Source organism: Schistocerca americana, chromosome 2 (assembly GCF_021461395.2).
Source record: "Schistocerca americana isolate TAMUIC-IGC-003095 chromosome 2, iqSchAmer2.1, whole genome shotgun sequence".
Classification (NCBI taxonomy): domain Eukaryota; kingdom Metazoa; phylum Arthropoda; class Insecta; order Orthoptera; family Acrididae; genus Schistocerca; species Schistocerca americana.
Window position 1 is genome coordinate 556,659,540 of NC_060120.1, and position 21,562 is coordinate 556,681,101.

A 21,562-nucleotide genomic window follows, 5' to 3' on the forward strand; every position below is an offset into this window, starting at 1 on the left:
GTTGACACAAATGCATTTCTTTGCAGTATTTCCAGAATTTCTTCTAAATTCAATAATATCATGTCATCAGCATACATTATTTTTTATCCTTCTCACTGACTTCTATATTTTTTACAAATAGGTTGAACAGAAGTGGACCAAGTATGGAGGTACACCATACTTAATATCCCTGATTTCAGATATGCATCTAGATTCTTTGTGATGTACTGCTTTCTGTTAATGACATATGATTGTATCCCTTTCTCTGCATGTCCACGTATGCCATAGCTTTCAAGTTTTTCAATTAGTGCTATATGGATGATCGTATCAGAAGCTTTAGACAATACATAAACATAACAGACGCAGAATTTAGTTTGTGTAATGCATCTATAACAGTTTCTGTTAGGTCTGAGACACAAGTTTCTGTAGATTTCCATTTTTGGAAACCATGTTTTGCTGGAATCGGAATCCTATGTTTCTCTAGGAATGTGATCATCCTACTATACAGGAGCAGCTCTAGCATTTTTGAGAAATTTGAGATTAAAGACACTGGTCTGGAGTTATTTGGGTCATCTTTGACATCTTTCTTGTATTTTATTTTTAATTTTTTAATTTTTGTGGACATACTCCTCCTCTGAATGAACAGTTTCCTATATTCAAAACAGGTTCATTTATTTCTACATTGACTTGCATTATTAGACAATTTGATATTTCATCGCCTCCTGCAGACTTATTGGATTTTAATTTCCAAATTATTTTTATGAGTTCTATTTTTGTTACTGGTTCCAGAAATGTTCAGTGGAATGGTTACCCTAGTATTGTAGAATGCTTTGACCACTGATGATTTCTTCCCCCCTTTTAATTTTGTACAACTTCTGTAAAATTGCTGTTCCATGTATTAGCAATTTTTGTTCCATCTGTAGCTATATTGTTTTTGATTCTCATTGATTTAATAAAATTTCCGTTATTTACACTCTTTTGACTACATTTTTCAATGTTAGTATATCCCATGCTGTTTCATTTTTATGATTTGAATTTGCTATGGCTCTGTTTATTGAACTGGCTTTTGCTTCTTTTATTGATTGCCTCTACTCCTTCTTATACTGTTTATACATTGCCTTGTTTTCTGTTTGTACAAGCTCCTTCACTCTTGTCGTGAGTTCAATGATTGATTTGTTGATCTGGTAATCCACTGCGTAGTGTGACCTTTTTTTTTCAAGGTCATTTTGGGAAGACTGAAAGAAAATAATGCATTACTGTGATAAGGAAAGTATCATACTTCTCATTTGTGCTTTATGCTGACATTGTTCCAGTCCATGTTTTGCAGATTTATAATCTTAACTTTTATCATCTTGCTTTATTTTGATTTTTAAGCTCCTAATTTCATAAATACAGAACATTAATTCATGAGATTGCTGTTTACAGATCTTTTGCTTCACATTCACTATTTTCAATAGTAGTGACAATGTTATCAATGATGGTCTGACTCTGATAAGTCACTCTTGTGGATACTTTTATTACCATTTTCATATTATGCTGTAATAATGTTTCTTTTAGTTCTTGTTTTGGTTTTGTTTCTTTACCAATATATATGTATTAGTCTCCACATATTACATGGTCCTTCATTTTAAACTTCAGCAATAATTTTGCTAGTTTTTTTTGTGAACTGTTGCAATATTACCGCCAGGGGACCTGTATACACAGAATTAATTAATCAGATCATGGACTTTTATTATTAGATTGTAAAGTTCTGCATCATTTAGCCCATGCTCACTAATACATCTTGTGGTGCTTCGGTCAGGACCAGTTCTGCTTCTAGTTTTTGGGTGCCTAGGTGTTGAATGTTTTGGTGCAAGTTTTTAATGTTACATTATTTTCCTTTTGATGACTCCTGAATTGTTAAAATCTGTTGTAATTGGAGACTGACATGTGACCACATTGCATTCATTTTTATTTATCTTGTCCCATTTTTCTTTCATTGACTGTGGAATAAAAAATCTTTTGCTAAGTAGTGGGTAATTGCTCATACTATGAGAAGGCCACATTGTTTTCCTCTGGATTTGATTTTATGGTAGTGATAATCCCATGTGTGTTTCTACTTCAGAAGTTACACTAACATATTTTAATGTGTTATTCATGTGTAGCCCACCCATACTTACCTGCACTGTTGTCCTTGGTAGCAGTGCCTTGGTGAATCTGGCTGAAAAGTAGGTGGTGGGGATGATGAGGTACTAATCATGTAGCCCACACCAGAAATTTGTAGTTCAAACACTTTAACTGCAATTTAATGCTGAATGAACTACTGTTTATGGCCAGTTTGTGTCTCATTTATTTTAATTACAATACAGGTAAAACAGACAGCCACATACTATGCGCGATTCCTCTCCTATAACATTGTCTGAGTGCAGTAACATAACACTGAAGAAACTAGTCACTAAAGTTAAGTGTGGCAAATATATAATTAACATGGGCACTGTATGAAATTCTTAAAACACTTTGCTTTGAATCTAACAGTTACATCAGCATGAATACTTGATCTGCATAGCAACTAACTACTGGAAATAACATAGTTATTAGCCTAATTCCTGTTGTCACAGTTTGCACTAGCTTTTATTGAAGTTTAACACTGTCAATGAAAATAATTACAAGTTCACAGCCAATCATTAAAAAACAGGCACTGAATTATTGCTTAAACTCCCTGATAGGAACTCTGGATAAAACATACTATATTCTTAAATTTTTAATTGATACTGAACCACCTGCAGTAAATTTCCCCATATTGGTGGACTTAGATCTTACACATTTCATAACTCTATGCAGACTGACTTAAATAGCTTCCAACATAACTCTTATGTAAGTTTTCAATAATTAAGCTGAAGTTGTCTGATGTTATCAGATTTTCACAATTTACAATTAAATACAGAGTCCGCCAGAAAAAATGTATATACTCTTTGTCAGGCTCTATCAAGATTTCAATATTGTTGTTCAGTATGAGTTATGAGTGTGTCATAGTATGGTCTTTGGCTCAACAGATGTTAGTAAAAATTTATTGTGAAGTGGTTTTTCAAGTTTGATAATGCCATTGAAGTGCAACGTCAGTGGAGACAGGAGTTTGAAACAGAACCGCCAACCTGCCTAACAATTAAACACATCACTGACAAGTTTGAATTGCATGGAATGATTTCTGATATTCACTGAGGAAGATCAGAAAGACAGTGTACAGCTACATGTCCTGCTTTGTCAGATCTCATGTTGGAAATGTTTATTAATTCTCCACAGAAGTCTGCTACGCAATGTGCACATGAAGTGGGTGTTAGCAGTACAAGTGTATGAAGAAGTCTGAAAGTTACAAAGTAGAAAGTTTACATTCCATGATTATGAATGGTATCAGCAAATGGTATCCGATGATGAACAATTTGTGATGAAGGTAGTATGAAGTGACGAGGCTCAATTTAAACTTAATGGAACTGTGAATCGGCATAACAGTGTGTACTGGGCACTGGAAAAACCACATGTTTGTGTGGTTAACGTGGTCAAGTTTACCAGGGGTTCATGTGTGATGCGGACTATCGTCTAGGGGCTTAGTAGGACCATTTTCTTTGATGCTACTATCACTGGAGAAGTGTACCTAGAAATGTTATGCACATCAATTTTGCCAGGTATCTGTGTACTTTATGGAGCTGATGAAGAGGTCTCCTACTAAGAGGATGGGATGCCACCACATTGCCACCTAACCATACAAGCTTTCCTGAATGACAATTTTCTGGGGCATTGGATTGGATGAAGAGAGCCCATTGAGTTCCCTCCATGATCGCCAGATCTAACACCTATGGACTTTTACTTGTGGGGAACTGTAAAAGATAACATCTATCGATGTGAGCCATGCATGCTGGAGGAACTTCGCCACGAGATTACAGTGACATGTGCAGCAATCTCCACCGTAACATTGACTGACGTAGTTGCGGCAACTACTCGTCATTCTGTTATGTATACTATAGCCAATGGTGAACATTTTGAACATTTAAAGTAACCATGTGCTAAACTGAAGGTTTTACAACATGCGTATTCAATTATTAAATGTAAAATAAACATAGTTTTTGTTACTTAAAGTGTGTATACATGTTTCTGGCAGATTCTGTATTTACCTTTATGAGTAATTGAATAATGGATAGAGATTCATTCTAACACGGACTTTCAGAGACAGTAATTATTTCAGTTGCATTATACTGGTTAGTTTGCCTAAAGATGGTATTCTATTTCAGTAACAATGTTTTAACTAATGATGTTACTTACTCAAGAATTAAATGAGTGCAGGAGTTCCTAACATATTTGTGCCATTGGTTGTAAGAATACTTTATTTATTTCTATAGCTTTTTCATCTACTCTACAGAAACACACACATTAATACACAGAAGCAAGCACACCTCATGCATACATGACCACCAACTCCAGCATCTTGGGCCTTAAATTACTAATCTTATTAATTAGCACAGTTTTTAAGCAAACTAAATAGCTCATCCTACTCCTGATACCAAAGTAATGTAATAGACAATAAAGTTAAAGCAATAATAATAATATTAATTTTGGGGCCAAAGAGAAAACATAAAAGCTGGAAGGAATCCTACTGTTTTGTTAAGCATGATGGCACAGTGACAACACACACATAAGGTTCAAACTTCTTTTCATTTTATATGTGGACTTCAGATCAGTGGTAGTTGTACACATACTTACTTTGGTCATGTGAAATTAGCTGAAATTAGCTAATAATTAAATAATAAAATGAAGTGTTTATTTCAAAATAAAAGAAAATGACTTTTTAAGTAATATGTTGGGTAAACCTGAAAGTAAGATATGGACAATATATGGAATGTATAATAGGAATATAGATAAGACTCTCCAGGAGATTGAGTGTTTATAGTAAATGCAGAAACATTAGGTCTGTTGAGGTCCAAAGTGAATCTGACTATGGACTCATAGGGATACAAGAAGCCAGGTCAGTGTATTTAGGTTTATAATTGGATATGGCTATCAACCAGGCACATTAAACTTAGAGTTACTTGAAGATAACTTAAACCCAGCAGCATGGAAGTGCTCTTAGCATATGGTAGTGATAGGGTGTGATTTTAATTTGCCCAATATTTGACAGAAAAAAATTACATGTAGATTGCTGATGATAAGGTCAAGCAGTCTTGTGAAATAATATTGAACATGCTACAAGACAACTGCTTTGTGTAACTTGTTCAACAGCTCAAACAGAAAAGAAATTTTTGAAATCCTCTGTATACAAATGAGCCCAATGTTTTTGGAAATATCACCAAAGTGACAGGTATTAGCAACCGTGATGCTATTAATGTTGAATGTTTTTGGGTATTTGTGCTGTGTCATCATTGCAGAATCATCCAATATTTTGACCTTCTTGTTGACACTTTCTTTTAGGAAATGGCTGCACACTGTTTACTCTATGTCAGACCAAGTATTTTCTTTTACCAAGGGTATGGTGCCTTTTACTTTGGATTGTGACAAGCTATGAAGAAAAGAGATGGCCTTCTGTCAAAATCCAGATGATATACACAAGTGCACATTCAACACTGAAACATCACAGCACAGTTCTAAGTCAGTATATGAACTTTTGGTCCATTAGGTTTATAGACCAGATGCAGTAATCAGAAATGACTTTAGTTCATCATTTACATGTTGGGCATGAGCAAGAACTTCAAAACACAATTACGTTGCTGTATTCCCAATTTGAGGCACATTATATCCACTTGTGCTATGTTGGACATCCATTGTAATTTGTGAGACGAAGTTGAGTTGTCACAAGTGGTGCGCTGATCTTTTCTCTGGCTTCTGGTATAAGGTGAATGTTAGAAGCTTGCAGTCATTAATAAGTATGAATTATTGACCTTCGACCAAATTTGAAATTACTTGATGGAAGCATAGGCTGAACAAAGTTTTTGGTGATATGTTGCACTGTTCCTTTGAAAGACTGACAGTTTCTCAGTGGAGAGTGTAAGGGGTGGTCATGATGATCATTTGCCATAAGAGCTAAAGGTGTTTGTGGTAAGGAATGATCATCTGTGTTAATGTGTACCCTGACTCTGAAGAGCCTTTCAGAAATGCACTGAAGTGATTATCTTAAAAATAGGTAATCAGCTAATGATTTTGCATTTTCTAGGTGATTACCAGAATGATATTTTGGGAAAGTTATCAACAATTCCTAATTACGCAAACCAGATAGTTGATGGCCTTGGAGCCTCCATAACATCAGGTGGGTTGTGTTGATTATGCAAAAGAACATTTTTCTGAATGGAACATAACTCTCATTTCTATCATTAATTCAATTATTGTTTGCAGTTACCAATGCTACAAAGCAGCTGACATCAATTTCCTCAATTTATTTCAATTCTGGTGTTCTTACAAATCCGGAAAAAATTATTAACAAATTAATAGAGGTAAGATGTAAATATATACAGATATTTAAAGATTAACAACTATGATAAATAAAACAAACATCAACAACAACAAAAATCATATTGTCAAGAACATTTAGAGAGAACAATTTCTTCCGTAACAGGGAGTATAATAATATGTCTGAATGCAACCTTCTGTAACAATATATACATATACAGACCACTATAGTACCCAATGAATTGTCTTTATTACCTCAAGTTGTTGATAATGAAAGCATATATATGGATGCAAGCCCAGGCTCTAGGAGTTGTCATATTTAAAATACTTAATAATTCAAGCATGTTATATCCATAATGACATTGTCTAATACTTAAAATTATGTTATTCAGATTTTAAGTTAGATTAAAAATCTGCTTTGCTACCTATTAGGTATTGGACAAATGATCAAAGATTTTTGTTGCTGTATACTGAACTCCTTTCTGAGCTACTGACAGCTTTACTAATAGGTAATAAAGGTCATTTTCCCCATCTAGTGTTGCAGATATTGACTTCACTGCTCCTCTCAAATTGTGATGGATTATTTATAATGAATTCTGTTAGGGAATACATGTATTGCGATGGCACAGTTGAAATGCCTAGCTCCTTGAAGAGGTATCTACATGACATACCTGGGTAACACTATATATTATTTAACACTATATATTATTCTTACTGCTCGTTTTTATGCAATCAATACTTTCTTTCTAACTGGTGAGTTATCCCAGAAAATTATTTTATGAAGTTACTGAGTGAAAATATGCTAAATATGTCAGGAGGTTAAATCTTTTTTTTTTTGGCAAAATTAGCAATTACATGAAGAGAGAAAGCAGCTGAACTTAATTGTTTGATAATCTCAGTAATATAGTTCTTCCAGTTCAAGTTTTCATCAGTATTTTCACCCAAAAATTTTGAGTATTCTACCCTATTTACTGATTCCTGCTCATCTGCTACATCAGTTGTTGGCATGACTCTATTTGTTGTACAGAACTGAAAAGAGTGTTTGAGAGCAACTTATTAAGTCTTTGGAAAACATCATTTACAATTTCTTCTGCTTCTTTCCTTCTAATGGGATTTATTATAAAGTCGGTATCATCTGCAGAAAATATCAATTCTGAATATTGAATGTTAGGTGGGAGTTCATTTACATATGTAAGAAATAGGAGTGGACACAAAATTGAACCCTGTGGGCTCCCTTTGGGATTTCTCCCCTGTCATTACAATTGAAGAGCTAGAGTCTTTTCTATAATAATAATAATAATAATAATAATAATTGTATCATCATTTTTTTTGGCTTATTACCAACTCATCAGATTATCTGATAAAAATAAAAGAACAAGGGGGATAGTAAAATAATTGGAAACTAATTTATAAAACAAACTAATTTCTATACATGATGATTATACATACATGATATGTTGCATTGTAACTTGTCAACTGAATTGGTCCAGTGAGGCTCTCACAGCATAAATACGTGTGTGTGCTGACTGTTGGAACTGAATGGTACAGTTAACTACATAATAGTATTAAGTTAGCAGTTCTTAAATTGCAACTGTAAGAGTTATCAACTTTCAAGTACTTGCATTTAGTGAATATATTTAATCATATATTTGCTATTTAAGAATTACCAACTTTATATTATTGTAAGTTAACTTTAACTTTCAGTCCCAACTATCAGAGCTCAAGTAAATGCAGCATTTTTCACTTAGGTTGTATTTACCTAAATTTCTTCTTAAATACAGTCTAGGTGAAAAATGCCACACACATTTAATAAGTTTAAAAAGTTAAGGCTGTAGTACCCATTAGATAAGAAGAATCTGAGCTTCTCAAATAGTAGAGGTGTTGAGTTGTTAACAAGCCCATAAGCAAGATTGAAAGCTTTGCTAGCATTCATATGAGTCCTTTTTTGAGCTGGAAATCACACGTCTCATTTGCTCTTAATAATGCCATTTCCATGCCTTTTTCTTACAACTTTTGCAAATACCTTTGCTTAAGAAAGGTAATGCAGAAGACATAGAAAATTACCAGCCCATTTCCCTGCTGTCAGCATTCTCAAAAATAATAGAAGTAATTATGATAATGGATTAATGCATTACCTGAATAAATACAATCTTTTAAGCAAATTACAGTTTGGTTTCAGAAGTGGCAAAAATACGGAGTCAGCCATAGTAGAATTCACAAAAGTTGTACTTGATGCTGTTGATAAAGATGAGTGTGTCACAGGCATATTTTTTGATCTTTCTAAGGCATTTGATACAGTCAACCACAAGATTCTATTAAATAAATTAGAAGCATTAGGAATAAGAGGGGTAGTTAATGACTGGTTTGGATCACACCTAGCAGATAGGGTACAAAGAGCAGAGTTAACACATACTTTAAATAGATCTAAACATTTAGTAAAACACTTATCAGAACCAAAATACATTAATATAGGGGTTCCACAACGTAGCATATTAGGACCAATACTATTACTGGTATACATCAATGACTTTCCCACTAGTGTTACTCACGGTGAAAATATTCTCTTTGCTGATGACAGCAATACTATAGTCACTGAGAAAACAAGAGAACTCCTTGCCGAGAAAGAAAATAAAACTCTCAAGGAAGTTTATGATTGGTCAATAAGCGATAAAGTGACATTGAATATAAAGAAAACTAATGACAGGAATTTCAGTTTGAACAGGAAAAATGACAATGATAAATTAAATGTAGATGGCACCTCTATAGACTGTGTAACAAATGCAAAATTTCTAGGAATAAATATTGATTCTCAGTTGAAGTGGTTTGAACACACAAAAATACTTGCAAACAGAATGTCACCAGCATGTTATACCCTTAGAATCCTATCATCAGTGTGTAACATGCAGTGTCTTTTAGTTACATATTATTCATATGTACACTCAGTTCTTAGCTATGGCATTCTTTTTTGGGGAACAAACACACAAAATATGAGCACAATTTTTAAACTCCAGAAAAGAGCCGTAAGAATAATAACCAAAAATATTAGTTGAGCTCATTGTAAAGATCTGTTCAAAACACTGGGGATTTTAAGTGCTCCATGTGAATACATTTACCAGTCAGTTACACACATCAAAAATAACATTGGTAATTACTACACAAACAGCTCTGTCCATGACCATGCAAAAAGAGATAGACTCAACTTATATTCGCAAAAGAAAAAAAAGAAAAGAAAACAGCATTTTCTACCAAGGAATAAAACAATAAAACTGTACAATAAATTACCAATAGAGATTAAAGAAATTTCAAAAATTCACTTATTTAAAAAGGCAGCTAAAAAGTACCCGTTAAGCAATACATTTCATACATTGAAGGATTACTTAGATAAAACAGAATAGAGGTCTGATAAAAAAAGTTTTGTACAAGTAAATAATAATAATAATGATGATGATTATAAAACATCCTACATTCCACATAACACCTTCACTTTGCTTTTTTTCCTCATTTTTTTTTTCCTTTCTAGAAATACTTATCCCCAAGCAATACATAGCACAGTACTAACACCTCTTCTTCTTTCTGAGCTCAACTTCTCACTTATTATGGAGGGATGCCGACTCAGTTTTTCAGGATAGCAAATGGGAAGTAGTGGGGGAACTGTTATGAAACAATGTGTGTATAGTGTGTGTGCAGTGATTGATAGTGAGATATGAGTGAATGGTGTGGCATTACATTATTTAATAAGTTATTTTTAAAAAATCTATTGTATACCAGGAGTAAGTCTAATAATTATGTCTAACTAGAAGTCTGTAAATATATGTGTATACGAATTAGCTTATTTTAATTGGTCGAAACTTGTAAATACTTTGACATGTCCTATATCCTTGCAAAGAGATGTCTACAGATAAATAAAGCTACTACTACTACTAATACTAAGTAGGCTGTAATTCAAATACAATAGCTAAAACACACAACTAAAAAGTTGAAGCTTTACCTAGTGATTTTTCTGTCTCAAAGCCAGGTTGTATTTAATACAAAAATTAGACTTCAGGTTAGTATCCCTCCAGAACAGTATGCTCCACAGCCATATTAGTGATAGCCAAGATTGGAGGAATGGCTGCATCAGTCATAAATTTTTAATCTGTTTACTGCACATTGATTTCAGTCACGGTGACTCATCGAACGTATACTTGCTTGTGGTACCACTTGATGTTACCGATAACAAACATCCATTGTTTCTTATGTGTAGCATCAAGGGGTACCATGTGTGATTATCTGTATGGTGAGTCTGTACTGAAGATAGCTTCACAGTAGCAGAAATTGATCTGCAATAAACAGATTAAAAATTTACGACTGATGCTGCCCTTCCTCCGATTTTGGATCACAAAAATGAGAGTTGTGTAGCATTTGCATCCCTGAGCCCAAATGTTCTTATATATCATAGGTGTGGCTAATGAATTCTTTTACCTTTTCCTCACCACAATTTGTCTCTCATTATTAACCAAAAATACCACTGAGGTCTATATTTACAGTTATGTAAGTGAAAGAAAACCTGTGTCCCTTATTGTGTACATCAGTAGAAATGAATGATTTTGTTTATCTCAGCTGCATTGTTCCAGAAGATTACACCGTATCACAATATTAAGAGAAAGCATTGGCACCTACATGTACACCTACATACATACTCTCCTTTCCTTCTCATCCTGTCCGGTAAGTCTTCCCTGACCTGGGTTGGGGTGACTTTTCTAAACTATACCCCTTTCCCTAAACCTCTCCAGTTCTTCTCCTTCACTCCTCTTCCTTCCCCATACACTCTTACATCAGAAGAAGGAGCCACTGGCTCCAAAAACTTGTGAAAGTGTGTGTGTTCCCCTGCCTCCGCTTGGTAGGTAGTTGTTTGTCTTTTTTCTTTCTTTCTTTTTTTTTAAAAAAAAATCTGTCTATTTACATTACACATACATACTCTGCAAGCCATTGCATGGTGCATAGCTGATGGTACCTTGTATCATTACTATTAATTTTCTATCCTGTTCCACTCGCAAACTGAGCTTCTGTACATGACTAATCTCTCTTTTCTTATCTTCATAGTCTTTACACAAAATGTACATTGGCATCAGTAGAAATACTCTGCAGTCGTCTTCAAATGCTGGATCACTAAATTGTCTAAATAGTTGTCTTCCCTTGTGGCATTACCAGTTGAGTTCATGAAGCATCTGTATAATACTCACTTGTTGATTGAACTTAGTGGTAACAAATCTAGCATCCTGCCTCTGAATCGTTTTGATGTCTTCTTTTAATCCAACTTGATGGGGATACCAAACTCTTGAGCAGTACTCGGTATTGTTCAATATGTTGTCTCCTTTATAGATGAGTGACATTTTCCTTAAATTCTCCAAATAAACCAAAGTCAACCATTCACCTTCCCTACTACTGTCCTTAGGTGCTCCTTCTATTTCATATCACTTTGCAACATTACATCTACATATTTAATTTATGTGACTGTGTCAAGCAACAAACTTCTAAGCTTTGTTTGAACATTTTCCCTACTCATTTTCATTAACCTACATTTCTTTACATTTAGAGCAAGCTGTATTCAGTACATCAACTAGAAATTTTATCTTGTCATCTTCTATCCTCGATGTTAACAACATGGAAAAGATAGTGTCATAATTACCATAAAGAAGGCATGTTAAGTTGCAGACAGGCTCAATTAAAAGACACTTACATAAAGCTTTCAGCCACAGCCTTCATCAGCAAAAGAAAAACACACACCATTCAAACACACAAGCAAGCCCACCTCATGCACACATGACCGCCAACTCCAGCACCTCGAACCTTCTGCAAGACGTTCACCTATGGAGGCCAATACAAGGAGACACACTTCTAAAAGCAAAGTAGACAGAACTGAAGTTTTTATTTTTTTTAAATTTTTTTTTTATTTTTTTAAAATTATTATTTATACATGTGATTGTGCCATCTCAGTTTATTATCTAACTGGATGCTCAGGAACTTTGCACTTTAAACCTCATCCCTGGCCATTATTTGCAATAATGTAAGTTGTTTTTATTTCTTTGAAAGTGCATGAGTTAATAAGATTAAGGATTAAACTGTTGGTTTTTGGGGTCCTTTATCAATATACTTGTGTCATCAGTAAACAAACAACATAGTTTTTGAAGAGCCCTCCAGTGTTCCTGATAATCACTGATACAGAATGACAACAGGAGTGCGCCACGTACTAAACCTGTCAGGACTCCAATTTTAATATTTCACAAATCTGAATTTGATAATGCAACTGTCATTTTTCTGTTGTCAAGATATGACTCCATCCAAGCAAGGAGTATATCTTTAATACTACAAAATTCTAATTTCCTTATTAAAATTTTATGACCTACATGATCAAAGGGCACAGAATATGCAAACAGAGTAATTTTTCTTGTTTAATTTTACCAGAACTGAGTTGGTGAGATAATGTATTACTTTCTCAGTCTTCATGGGAGCTAAACCGTGTTGTCGAAAGGTTGTTCTGAAAGATGGTTTAGTATTCTGTTGTAATCTATTATCTCAATAATTTTTGAGAAGCTGGGAAGGAGAGAGACAAGCAAGTGACCACCAATTATTGATCTACCGCCACTTTTATAAATAGGTGCTATTCTGTCACAAAATACACCTTAACTCATCAACTGATTACAAAATTAACTCAAGCAGGCAGTTATTAGTGGTGTTTCAGCAGTTCTTTTGTTCACAGCTCCCAGCATGGTTGTAATACTTTGATTGAAATAACATCATTTCCATAAAAATTACTACTTTTAGTGAGCTAATGATTTTTTTAAATCCCTCTAACAGATGATTTACCTTGACTAGTCATTGATTTGAATTTAGTATCATCTGTTTCACTATTACTTATTTTTATTTTTATTTATTTATTTATTGTTCCGTGGGACCAAATTAAGGAGAAGTCTCCATGGTCATGGAACGAGTCAATACATGAAATTATAACACGATATTAGAAACAGATAAAATGAAATATAAAAAAACATATTCAGGTGACAACTCGTAAGTTTAAATGAAGAAAATCAACAATGTAACACTGGAATTTGCTTAATTTTTTAGCTCTTCCAGGAGCTCCTCGACAGAATAGAAGGAGCGAGCCATGAGGAAACTCTTCAGTTTAGACTTAAGAGAGTTTGGGCTACTGCTAAGATTTTTGAGTTCTTGTGGTAGCTTATTGAAAATGGATGCAGCAGAATACTGCACTCCTTTCTGCACAAGAGTCAAGGAAGTGCATTCTACATGCAGATTTGATTTCTGCCTAGTATTAACTGTGTGAAAGCTGCTAACTCTTGGGAATAGGCTAATATTGCTAACAACAAATGACATTAAAGAAAATATATACTGTGAGGGCAATGTCAGAATTCCCAGATTTTTGAATAGGGGTCGACAAGAGGTTCTCGAACTTACACCACACATAGCTCGAACAGTCCGTTTTTGAGCCAAAAATACCCTTTTTGAATCAGAAGAATTACCCCAAAAAATAATACCATACGACATAAGCGTATGAAAATATGCGAAGTAGACTACTTTTCGTGTTGAAGTGTCACTTATTTCAGATACTGTTCTAATGGTAAATAAAGCAGCATTTAGATTCTGAACAAGATCCTGGACAAGGGCTTTCCACTACAGCTTACCATCTATCCGAACGCCTAGGAACTTGAACTGTTCCGTCTCGCTTATAATATGCCTATTCTGTCTGATCAAAATATCGGTTCTTGTTGAATTGTGAGTTAGAAACTGTAAAAACTGAGTCTTACTGTAATTTAGCATCAAATTATTTTCCACAAGCCACGAACTTATTTCATGAACTACATTATTTGTTACTGTTTCAATATTACACACAAGATCCCTCACTATCAAGTTGGTGTCATCAGCAAACAGAAATATTTTTGAATCACCTGTAATACTAAAAGGCATATCATTTATATAAATCAGAAACAGCAGTGGCCCCAGCACCAACTCTTGGGGAACGCCCCAGTTAACAGTGCCCCATTGGGACTGAACATCACTACCACTCTCAATATTACGGAGAATTACCCTCTGCTTTCTGTTCTTAAAGTAAGAGGCGAACCAATTGTAAGCTACTCCCCTTACTCCATAATGGTCCAACTTCTGCAGTAATATTTTGTGGTCAACACAGTCAAAAGCCTTCGTTAAATCAAAGAAAACACCTAGCGTTCACAACCTTTTATTTAATCCATCCAAAACCTCACAGAGAAAAGAGAATATAGCATTTTCAGTTGTTAAACCACTTCTAAAACCAAACTGAACATTTGACAGCAAATTATGTGAATTTAAATGCTCCAGTAACCTTGTATATACAACCTTCTCGATAACTTTAGCAAACACCGATGGCATAGAAATAGGTCTAAAATTGTCAACATTATCAATGTCTCCCTTTTTATAAAGTGGCTTCACTACCGAGTACTTTAATCGGTCAGGAAACTGACCACTCCTAAAGGAAAAGTTACAGATATGGCTGAGAACTGGGCTAACATACATAGAACAACACTTCAGTATTCTGCTAGATACCCCATCATATCCATGAGAGTTCTTGGTCTTTAGTGATTTAATTATTAACTCAATCCCCCTCTTGTCAGTATCATGGAGGAGCATTTCAGGTAACAGTCTCGGAACACTTTTTTCTAAGAGCGCTATATGATTCCCTGTTGGGACTAGGTTTCTGTTTAGTTCACCTGCTATATTCAGAAATTGATTATTAAATACTGTACATATATGCGACTTATCAGTAACACGGACATTCCCACTACGCACTGATTCTATATCCTCGACCAGTCTCTGCAGACCAGCAACTTCCTTTACGACTGACCATATGGTTTTAATTTTATCCTGAGACTTAGCTATTCTATCTGCATACCACATACTTTTTGCCTTCCTAATAACATTTTTAAGCACCTTACAATACTGTTTGTAATGGGCTGCTGCATTTAGATTTTGACTGTTTCTAACGTTTTGATATAATTGCCACTTTGTTCTACAAGATATTCTTATCCCTCTAGTCAGCCACCCAGACTTCCTGTTTGTGCTAGTACCCTGTTTTAAACGTTCTAACGGAAAGCAACTTTCAAAGAGCATGAGAAAAGTCTTGAGAAAAGCGTTATATTTATCGTCTACTGTATCAGCGCTATAAACATCTTGCCACTCTTGTTCCTTTATAAGGTTTACAAAGGTCTCTACAGCAACTGGATCAGCTTTCCTGAACAGCTGATGACTATATTTAACACGTGTTGCAGCACAAAAATCTTTTAAAGTTAAAATTTGTGCATCATGATCTGAAAGGCCATTCACCTTTTTGCTAACAGAATGCCCTTCTAGTAATGAGGAATGAACAAAAATGTTGTCTATGGTTGTTCTACTGTTCCCTTGCACTCTCGTTGGAAAGAATACGGTTTGCATAAGATTATATGAATTAAAGAGGTCTACCAGCATCCTCTTCCTTGCACAATCACTTATACAATTAATATTGAAGTCACCACATATAACTAACTTTTTGTATTTCCTATAAAGTGAACCAAGAACCTCCTCTAGCTTTAGCAAAAATGTTGTGAAATCGGAGTCTGGGGATCTATAAATAACAACAGTTAGAAGTTTAGCTCCGTTAAATTCAACCACACCTGCACAACATTCAAACACCTTTTCAGTGCAGTACTTTGAAACATCAATTGACTCAAATGGGATGCCATTTTCACATACATGGCTACTCCCCCACACCGCAAAGAGCTCCTCGAAAAGCTGCCAGCCAACCTGTATCCTGGTAAAGGAAGCCTCTGAATTATCTCCTTATTTAAGAAGTGTTCAGATATACCAATAATTTCAGAGTCAACACCTATAAGCAGTTCACTAACTTTATCTCTAATACCTTGTATATTTTGATGAAATATACTAATTCCCTCATTACTCGGATACCTAAGCTTTGTCAAAAGTGATTCTCTTGTTATAGAGACTTCCCTTAAGCAGGAATACCTATCAGCTGACTTCAATCTAAAAAAGGTGCAGCTCTAACACCCACTACTGCAGGAATTTTCCCATGAGTCATCCCATCCCCCCCCCCCCCTATGCTGTCACCTATAAGCTTTGCCAACCTCCCCTTCCCATACCTGTTGAGGTGCAGGCCATGTCTAGTGAAACCCGTCCTGCTGATAAGACTCCACCGACACCACTGAAATGTGACCCATGCTTCCTGTCATCAGCGCACCCCCAAGTCTCATGTTATTACGCCTGACGGCTGTATTAAGATGAGGCTGATCGTGACGCTGAAACAGTTCCACGGAATGCACATTCGTGTTGCCAGTCTGAGTGGCTATCTTTTCCAGGTCACCATCTATGTTATACTCCCCATCCCTATCAATACTATTACCAGCCCCACCCACAATCACTACCTGATCCTCTTTAGTAAAATCCCTACATAACCCCCCTATGTTAACAGTCACCTGAGCCAACCATGCATTAGTCTTCACAATGCTGGTGACCTGGTACTCAGTCCCCAGCAATTCCTGCAACTGCTGGCCTACACCTCTGCCATGAGAACTACCTAACAGCAGAACCTTCTTCTTCCTCTTCGACTTTGCAACTGTTCTAGGCACAGTAACTACTGAGGTCTGCTGCATACTTCCTACATCTACAGCTACTAGAGATTCCTCTCCACTAGACTCTGACAGTTGGTCATATCTATTGTAAACACCAATAGTAAAACTATCTGAAAATCTTCTTCTCCTAGCAGATCTCTTGCCAACAGCCAGCTCCCATTCCCCAACCCCCTTCTCCCTCCTCATCCTATCTAGCTCCTCCTGTGTGTTTTTCAACTGCACCTGAAGGGCACCGATCTTACGCTCCTGCTCCTCTATCAACTTACTCTTGCTACATAACCTGCAGTTCCAGGAGAGGATCTCACCAGAATGCCCACTGGCTTCCCCACTGCATTCCCCACAGTGAAAATACTTCGAACAAGTCTCACACCGCAATCCACTACTCATGAACCTACGGCAAAGCCCACACTTCTCACTCATGGTAAAATTTTACTTTTTCTAAGTTCCGCTACTATAATAAGAAGATGTTAAAAACCTGACTACAATAATCACAAACTTACTCTACAAGGGAAGTAACTACTATTATTAACAATATTAATAAACAACAAATGTGAATATAGCATAAGACTAATACAGAAAGAGAATCAAACGTCTAATGACACAGTAACGAAGCTGAAAACAGTTCCCAAAAGGTTCTTCCGAAATTATTTCACCAGAAAACACCAAGAACACCGGTTGAAGACTACTAAAGTTCCTAAATAAACCACTATACACAAACAATTAATTAGTACTTAGCTTTCGATGCCCTGCTACAGCTGCAACTGCTCAGCGCGGAATGTAAACACAGGCAAGAGGTTAAGTTGCTCGATACGAAACACTCACAAATATCAGGTCACAACACAAGAAAGGCAGAGGTGAATGAAGAAACCACTAATACGTAACTTATATAGTAAATATTACCACAAAAACCATTAAAATATGTATCTGAAACCTAAAAATATATGAAAACTTAGAGAGCGATCTCACACGCAGTCACTCGCTTATGACGTCACACCAAAGATATCACCAGGGAGTTGAATATCACTTTCCTGTGCAATTTTTCAATTTTAATGCATAATAATGCTCCATATTATCTCTTTTTACTTAGAGTTTTGAATTTTTTGTGCATGGAGTCCAGTGAAAGCACTGGAAATCACAGGGATTGGATAGACAGCACTCTGGTTACACTGACTGTTCTGGAAATTAGTCATGCTTGTAACCTCTTACTGGAAACATTTAGATATAGACCATGCCATGTGTGGCATGACCATACATTAGTCATGACCATGTGTGGTCACCCCACTCTGTTGAGTGACTCTTGAAGCTCTGCATTTGGATATTCAACAGAATACTTCATCCAGGGTTTGTCATCTCACTCAACGAGTAATACATTCTTCACATTTGTCTGAGGACTATGTATTAAGTTTGGAAAAAAAAAAAAAAAAAAAAAAAAAAGAAAAAAGAAAGAAGATACCCTCACTATAAGCAGTTGAGAACAAGGAAGATGTTAGGAGATGAGATACTGGTGGAAGTAAAGCTGTGAGGATGGGGCACGAGTCGCACTTGGGTAGCTCAGTTGGCAGAGCACTTGCCCGCGAAAGGCAAAGGTCCTGAGTTCGAGTCTCGGTCCGGCACACAGTTTTAATGTACCAGTAAGTTTCGCATCAGCGCACACTCCACTACAGAGTGAAAATTTCATTCTGGAAACATCCCCCCGGCTGTGGCTAAGCCATGTCTCTGCAATATCCTTTCTTTCAGGAGTTCTAGTTCTGCAAGGTTCACAGAAGAACTTCTGTGAAGTTTGGAAAGTAGGAGACGAGGTACTGGCAGAAGTAAAGCTGTGAGGACGGGGCATGGGTCATGCTTGGGTAGCTCAGTTGGTAGAGCACTTGCCTGCAAAAGGCAAAGGCCCCTAGTTCGAGTCTCGGTCCAGCACACAGTTTTAATCTGCAAACGTGGAATAACTACAAAAATATAAATCAAAGAGCAACTATATCACTACAGCTTAAAACTGCCTCTGTATGAAACATTTATGGGCCACTGTAAATTTGTGAGCACAAAACATGAGAACAGGTCACTATATGACTCCCTCCTTTAGTGCTAATGACACTGCAGATTGAATTTCACATGCTGTCCAATCCTCATGACTACTACTTTGTTGAAACTGTAGGGTGCATCACATGAGTCAATGGTTCTAACAGGGAGCAGGGTAGGAATCCTCAATGTCAGTCTTGGTGTCACAGTACCTGGCTCTCTGTGGTGCTCATGGGGCATGGGGTAACCTCTTGTTGCTGACTCTTCTGTCTTCTCTGGTTTGTGTTCCGTTGTCATTGTAATGTCTGTTGCATCCAGAAATGCTGGCTTGATCTGATTCAGTGCAACTGTGGTGGGTGTACCATTGATCATTATGCAGAAAGTATTGCTGGCCGTACTGACTATTGGATACGCTCCACGGTACGGGGGCTGGAATGGCTTACGCACTGCATCATTGTGTAACACACATGCATGCACTTGTCTAGCTCTGCAAAAATGAATGAGTGTCTTTCCAATTGGTTTCTACGAGTTGCTGGTCTCAACTGGTGTATATGTTGTCTTAATTAAGTGGCAAAGTCTGAGGTGGTGATTGTGTCATCTGCCATGCTGAGCAAAAACTCTCCAGGTAGGCACAACATTTGTCCATAGACCAGTTCCACTGCTGTACTCTTCAGATCAGTTTTAAATGACGTTCATAGACCTAAAAGCACAACAGGGAGTGTGTCTGTCCATCTTGGTGTTGCAAGACATCTCAGTGCTGCTTTCAACTGCTGATGAACATCCTCAACTATACCATTTGATGGGTGGTATGTCGGTGTGTATATGTACCTAATAATATGGCCAATGCTTTGAGGATGTAGGCTTCAAATTGCCATCCCTGGTCAGTGCTAATTTTAAGCAGGACTCCATACCAGGCAATCCAGCCATGAAAAAATATTTATGCTACAGTGTCTGGCATGATGTCCTTCATTGGAAATGCCTCAGGCCATGTGGCGAACCTTTCTACCACTGTGAGGACATGTTGTTGTCAGTCAGGGCCACCAAATATGTGGGTACTGGAGAAAAATAGATATATGTTCTCATAGATACTTGATAACAGCTGAGAGTTGTACAGACATGAATGCATGCTCAATGTAGGACATTGAATGACAAACAGAAATGTAAATCAAAGAGCAACTATACCACTACAGCTTAAAACTTCCACTGCATGGAATGTTTATGCAACATTTTATATTTGTGAGGACAAAATGTCACAACAGGTCATTACAGTATCATATTCATCTAGGTAGAATAAAGCTTACCTGGTTTAATAGTGTGTAATACGTATTATTTTTAACATAAATTCAAAACCTTTTTGCAGAAATGTGTTCAGAACACTGAGTGCACTAAGTGCTGATTCTCAATATTTTTACACCTTGAGAAAATTCATCATAAGTTCTCTGTTTCAAACCAACAGCTCAAGTTCACAGAATCAATAACAAGAGCAAGAGCAATGTTCATAATGACTTTAAGTCAAGCACTTTGATCCATAAAAGGTGTTCATTTTCTAGAAACACATGTTTTCAATAGTTTTCCAGCAGCCACAGAATTTTAGTTATTTATGATGTACAGTTTAAAAGAAGCCTAGAGGATTTACTTTTTAACCAACTCCTTCTACTCCAATGTAGGATAATCATTTTTAACATCATGCCCAGTTGTGGAGTGTGATTAAACTTATTTAGCTCATGTGCTTACTTTCTTCTGCTCCCAAAAGCTATTAATCTTCTCACTGTAGTTTTTCTTATGTTCTTCTGTACATGTTCTCTTATATGTGAAACTTGGTTTAGCTTTTAACTGATGCTTGTCCATTAAAGTTTTGAATGCAATTCTGTCCTGTGCAATTTTGTTTATAATGCCTATTTCCTGAAGATCTTTTTCAATTTCAAGTATCCAGTTGTTTTTAATTTTCATCGAGAGGTCAAGGTAGGGAATCCATTTGGTTGGCCTCTGTAATTTTTTCTGAGAATATGCCCATAACATGTCAGTCTTCTTTTCCTAACAGTGCCTGAGATGTTCTCCAAATTTTGATATAGCTCATTAGACTTCAATCTCATCCAGATTTCCTCAACAAAACCAGACCAAAAATTTTCTTCACCGTTTTTGTTTCTTCTTTTTCTGTGTCTATGTTGATGATCTACCTCCAATGATTACAGTCTCTGGTGCCTATAATAATTCAGGGTGGACTGCTATGATGCAATGTTTTCATTTTGCATTAGAAGGTATTCATTTCTTATTGACCTACTCCATGTAGTTCTATAAGCTTTGAGTCTACAAGCTTTTTGTAATTTAATGATTATTTCTTTGTTTGCTTCATGATTTAATCCGAGGGTTTGATGATTTCTGTTATGTATTTAAATTTGGACACTTGAGATATTTCACCAAATTATGTGAACATGAATTGTTCTGGGTACCAAGGAGAACCTGCCATGTATTGTTTCTTTCACAAGTTTTCAGTTCACTTTCAGCTGTTA

General features: G+C 36.1%; 1 protein-coding gene across 1 annotated transcript in view; it reads left to right on the forward strand.

Annotated features, from left to right (window-relative positions):
- The window catches only part of LOC124594821 (pyrethroid hydrolase Ces2a), a 184,287-nt gene that overhangs the window by 110,163 nt on the left and 52,562 nt on the right, over nucleotides 1-21,562 (forward strand). Inside the window, exons 7-8 of the mRNA XM_047133265.1 lie at nucleotides 6,155-6,247; nucleotides 6,334-6,431. Of these exons, the coding sequence (XP_046989221.1) occupies nucleotides 6,155-6,247; nucleotides 6,334-6,431 (191 nt within the window). The remainder of the gene's footprint in view (nucleotides 1-6,154; nucleotides 6,248-6,333; nucleotides 6,432-21,562) is intronic.